This window comes from Phalaenopsis equestris, unplaced genomic scaffold (assembly GCF_001263595.1).
Source record: "Phalaenopsis equestris unplaced genomic scaffold, ASM126359v1 Scaffold212388, whole genome shotgun sequence".
NCBI classification, from domain to species: Eukaryota; Viridiplantae; Streptophyta; class Magnoliopsida; order Asparagales; family Orchidaceae; genus Phalaenopsis; species Phalaenopsis equestris.
In genome coordinates this window covers 10656-16328 of record NW_018231321.1, presented here as the reverse complement: position 1 = coordinate 16328, position 5673 = coordinate 10656, and the positions used below count along the sequence as shown (strand labels likewise).

General features: G+C 34.8%; 1 protein-coding gene across 1 annotated transcript in view; it reads right to left on the bottom strand.

Moving 5' to 3' along the window:
* Positions 1-4712, bottom strand: part of LOC110036902 — a gene marked incomplete at its 5' end in the record, with an annotated part of 16700 nt that extends 11988 nt beyond the window's left edge. The window contains 1 exon segment of the mRNA XM_020741452.1: positions 4465-4712. Within this exon segment, the coding sequence (XP_020597111.1) occupies positions 4465-4712 (248 nt within the window).
* Positions 4713-5673: the final 961 nt, after the last annotated feature.

The window sequence follows — 5673 nt, the reverse complement described above, 5'->3', positions numbered from 1 at the left end:
GGGAAAGAAGAAGAATTAGATAAGAAAGGTGGGCGTAAATGGAAAAGGGCGGAGGGCTGGTGGATCTCAGTATTGAAGCTGCAACTGCAAGTTGCGAGAGCGTCGAGAAATGGCAGAGGCAATAGAGGACACTCGAGCGCCTTTCTTCTCAGCTCGCAGATGCTCTCCTTAGACATCTACACAACAGCCGCCTCCTTTTCACATCCATCCTTAAAGTTTCCACCTTTCTATCAAAATGGTTGACTTCATAGGGAACGACAGCCTAAAAGAATTGGACCTGTCAAGATGCGCAAGTGTCACGGATGATGGCATTATGCATTTTTATCCATTTCAAGTTTGTAGAAGCTATGTGTGTCGAAAACATGATTGATTGTTGGAGTGCTCTGCCTCTCTTCCTTTGTAAATATCCGTGTGTTTGATCTGGGAGGGATTCTTGTCACTGATATGGCACTATCATCATTACAGGTGCTGACACTGCTTGATCACTTGGATTTATTGCACAGTGAAATTTCCAACATTGGTGCTACTACGATTTAAAAGTTATCTATGTTGAGCTTTTTAAATATAGCTTGGACTAAAGTTACCAGATTACCTTTTCTTTCTCTTTCTTGTTTAAACACGAGTAACCACACTATCCATTCTATAGTTGATGGAGACGATGGAGCCACTTCTTCAAAGTTGATTGTTACTGGAATACTTTTTATTGATGTAGATTAGGTTTTTTCAAGTCTACAATCAAGCTGCTAGAAATTCATGGTTATGTCTTACTCAAACATTCGCAACTTCAACTTTTTGGTTTTTTTGGATAACCTGGAACATTTAAATCTTAGTCATACCCAGATAATCGATGGTTCAATGGAGCAGTAGCATCAGCTGGAGAGAAATTGAAATATTTAAATCTCAGCGGACTTTTCTTGTAGCAGACCCCTCCAGAGTTTTTTTCTACCACAGGACCCTTCTCAGGCCATACCTTAGGCCATATCCTGCAGTTTTACCTGCATATGTTTTTTTCTTTTTTCTACTGGTCATACCCTTCAGCTTTCCTGCAGGTGTTCTTCCTTTTTTTTGTTACTCGTAGGCCATATCCTACAGTTTCCTCTACTTCCCTGCAAACATTTTTTCATCATTACCTATAGAAGCATTTTGCCTATCTGCAGACATGGCAAAAACTGTAGTCAAAGACATCGCCTACCTGCAGACATTGCAAAAACTGTAGTCAATGACAATCGCAGTCAACTAGAAGTCAACTTTGCTTGTAGGTTGTCTACTTTCTTGCAAATTTCTATGCAGAATTATCTGCAGGAGCTTTTCGCCTACCTATAAACACTACAGAAATTGTAATCAACTAAAAATATCCCTAAATGTTTTTGGGGTTGATTGTCAAGTACGGGAAGAAAACTTCAAGTTCTACCTCATAAAGAAAATTCCTCACCTATTGTTTGATATTATCATGTTCAAATTGAACATGGTTGTCAACCATATTTCAACTTGAGGGAGAGTGTTATAAGTTATAATAGGAAAAAGTTTATTTCTGTTAGGAGTTATAGGGATTAGATTTTACTTCATTTCCTATTTCAGATTTATTTTCTTGGATTGAATTTATTTCCTTTCCTATTTTAGGCTTTCCTATTTTAGGTTTTCCTATTTTATGTCGTTTCTTTTTTTCTCCAAGTAATTAATATGAATTGATTAATTGGAGATATAGGTGTTATATCTTTCATTTCATGTTATTTCTTTTTTCTTGTATTTCCTATTCTAGGATTCATGTAAACGGTATTTATACCCCCTTTTCATATCAATAATATAATTATTCTGAAATATAAAAATTAACAATACTTTAGGCTAGGTCTTTGTTAGGAAATAAATCAATGACATTAAATAAAATTAAAAAATAAAGAACAAAAGTGACCCCGACCAAACTCTAATGCATTAATTACCTTGATATGATGTAATGACATTAATTGTCCTGATATGGAGTAATTAACGTCGATTTCATACGTTGAAGTCTAGGCTTAATTTCCGCTCTTAATTGATTTTCTTTTCTATTCTAAATCGTAGAATATTTATATAAATATCACCCTTGTATAACGGGATGAAGGCACCAAGAAATACAAATACTTTTTCCTTATTATGGTATTTTTTTTCAGCACTTAATCCTGCCGTGTTATGCGAGAGATTATTGTGCATGCGGTGTCCGGTCAGGATTATTTCTATTTTTTTTATAAAAAAAAAAATTTTGGTGGGGCACATCGAAATACATGGGACTGATTGCTGTTATGGAGCCAGAGTCGAACCCTTCCCCGTCGCGCAAACCTTCTGCCTCACCTTCCCCGTCGCGCAAACCTTCTGCCTGTTCCCTAAGCACACGGATCTACTCTGCCCTTAATCCTCCATGCGATCCTGCTTTTGCTTTACTCCTGTGTGATTCCTTCTTATTTGAATCAAATCTCGGCTCTGCCTTAACCGGTTGAGGCAAGTTCGCACCTTCGAAGCTAGGCAAGCTTGCGTCGTTCGAAGCAGCCTCTTCCTTGTGGCGTTCGATCCCTTTTGTCTCGTCTTCCAACACCTGCACGCCGGTGTTTCTCTGTGCTCTTCCCTATGAGATATCAGGTGCATGCTTGAGCTCGCGATTACCTCTCTGCGCAAAGAGGCCGCAACCCTGACTCGACCCAAAGCTGCCATCTTGATTCCCCTCTCTATTGTCGCGATTCCCCTTTCCCAAAGAAGTTGTCGTATGAGCTTTCCTCCTCTCTGTTGCCACGATTCCCCTCTGCCATAGCCTCATGTGATCCACCGTTGCTGCACCTCCCTTTCGCAATCGACCACACTCCTCCTATCTGTTCGTAGAAGCTTTATTCTCTGTGACCTCCACTCCCTAATAGAGAAATCAGATTTTGTAAATCCAATTGCAACAGTTTTGACTGGTTCAAACTTTAATTTGTGGGTACAATAATGAAAAACTTCTTGATCAGTCGCAAACTTTGGTGTATTGTTACTAGAGATATCAATAAGCCAACGAAACAACAAAATGAAACAGATGACAAATTTGCTGACCGCCTTGAAGATTGGGATAGCAAAAACCATCAGATTATTACTTGGTTTCGTAACACCTCTATTCCATTTATTTACATCTAATTTGCTGATTATGACACTGCAAAAAAAATTTGGGAGTTCTTGGCCAATAGATATCAATAGACATCGAACTACTGGACTTGCTCATTACTTTCAGTTATGAACTATGCTTCATGTTAGGAAATAAATTAATGTCATTATATCATATCAAGGCAATTAATGTCATTGATTTATTTCCTAAATTATCTTAAACTTGTTAAAATTTTGATCATGTAAAAATTAATTATTTGACTTATGATGCACAGTAATATTTGTATGATATTTATATTTTTTAAAGATCAAATTTGTATTTTATCTTTAATTATGGGCCGAAATTAAATATATACTCTTAAGCAAGAATTAAGTCATGATCCCTAATTTAAAGAATTGGTTCTTATTGTGCTCACATCATATCTTAAGGGGAAATAAGATTTTCTCTTTCTCGAGAACACAGTTTTAAATGTGAAAGACTAATAACTCCGAATTGGCCATTCAATGGATTCAGGAATGCTTCCGATTAGACTGCTTCGATGATTTTACATGAGATTTGGATACAATGAATTTTATTATTTTCCATCTTCTGTTATTTCCATCAAAATTATTATTTTCATCAAAATACACTCTTGCTTTGTTATTGGCTTGCTCTGTTATTGGTCTACAATACTGTGCACCGAAACCTTAACAGGCTTATTTCTAATATGACGGCCAATAGGAATCCTTCATATTCAGAAATAGTTGTATGAATTATGCATTCTCAGATAACAAGCTGTACGCAGTGCTCCTCGTGGCATAATTAATATTCGTAGCTTCTGAAGAGTTGGCTAAAATTGTATCTAATATATCAGTGGTTATCATGTTTAGTTTTGTGAAGAATTATCAGCTCTTCCGCTATAAAGAGGGGGTGATTAAATGAATACAATGTCAGAATTTCTACAGAAATTATCATTTATCGTTAATGTGATTTCAAATACTATAAACAATGATTTTATCTGAGTTAATTAAGCCATTCTAATGGGATGTTAGTCCTTTTGACATTGCATTCCTGGATGGCTTGTAAATTAGTCTTAGTCTGATTGGTTCAACTTAATTAGACCTGTTGAATCCATTTGAAATTCCGGTTGATCAAGATTAACCTGTTCGTTATCCACAATTTTATATTGTGCTCATCATTAGAATAATTTTGATCTAAATTATTTCATTTAAGAAACATCATTATAGAAAGTTTACTCGCAATTAACAAACTAACTCTGCAAATATAACTTTTATGTCAAATCAATAAACCTGGAAAAATAAATTTTAAAAAAGAGGTCATTTATATCTCTACTGAGGTGGAGTGTTAGTTTAGAGACATACTTGTACCAGTCATTTACATTCTGCTTTGGTCCTCTAAGCTCATTCCTCAGGCTCATTCCAATCACATTGGCCGTGTCGTTAAACAAGCTAGCCATTTTAGTTAGCCCATCAACCCACAAATCTGGGTCGAAATATTTATCTCCAAAGAAGCCGTTGCCGTCAGAATTACTGCAGCACCATCCTGGTTTGCTTATATGGTTGTCCAATATCACCATTATGTTGTTGTCGCCTAAGTTTCTAACCACAGCCTGCCATTGACTTAGGTAAAGATATATCTCAATGTTTGAATTTGACTAAAAGTATGAGCTGTTAAAAGAAGTAACCAATATATTTTTGTTGTTGTTTATAACAATTTATTTTTAAATTTATTGCTCATTAAGAGAAATATTACAAATTTCTCTGCAGGTCAAGCACTGGTTTTCAAATACGACCAGTATGTTGTTCCCTCAAGTTTGAAACCTATTAGGTATGATATCAAGGTTTGAATTTGAATATTTTAGAAGCAGCCGTTACTTGTTGAGTCTATTTTATTATATTTTATACCTGTTTATTTCTAAGTTTTATTGCTTTTATATGTCGTTCACCTAACTTTGTAACCACGGCCACCCAATTGGTTCAGATAAGATGTCAGCATCTGGCTTCATTTTCTTGGGGCCATTTACATACACACCACACAATTCTTATTTATTTACATGTGTAACACCTAAACATTCATATTTACATGCATATCACTTAAATATTTAACGTCACATCAAAAATATATTCATCATTATTTTCTTAAAAGTGAAATATATTCTCATGCATAAATTTGAAACCAAGATGCTATAAATATAAATATCAATTTTGGGCATTAGATATATAAATTCATACGATTGTGCAGCATGTTACTGTTTTTGTGATGAATAACAATATATTTGAAACTATAATTTAAAAAATTAAAAGTTAACAAATCCTTAATTTGATCAGAAGTATGATTTGAATTATTCAGTGGTGAAGCAGCTAATATCTGTTAATTTTCTTAGTTGTACTTTCTAGCTATATTTTTTTAAATTCTGTTAAGCTTGAATAAGTGCTGCAAGTATAATTTTTCGCAGCAGTTTTAAATGCAGTATAATTTTATGAATTTACAGTGATTAAAATCACATTTATTTTAAACTTCTTAAATCCTCTCAAAACCAATTCAAATATAAGAGTGATTTTTGCATACAT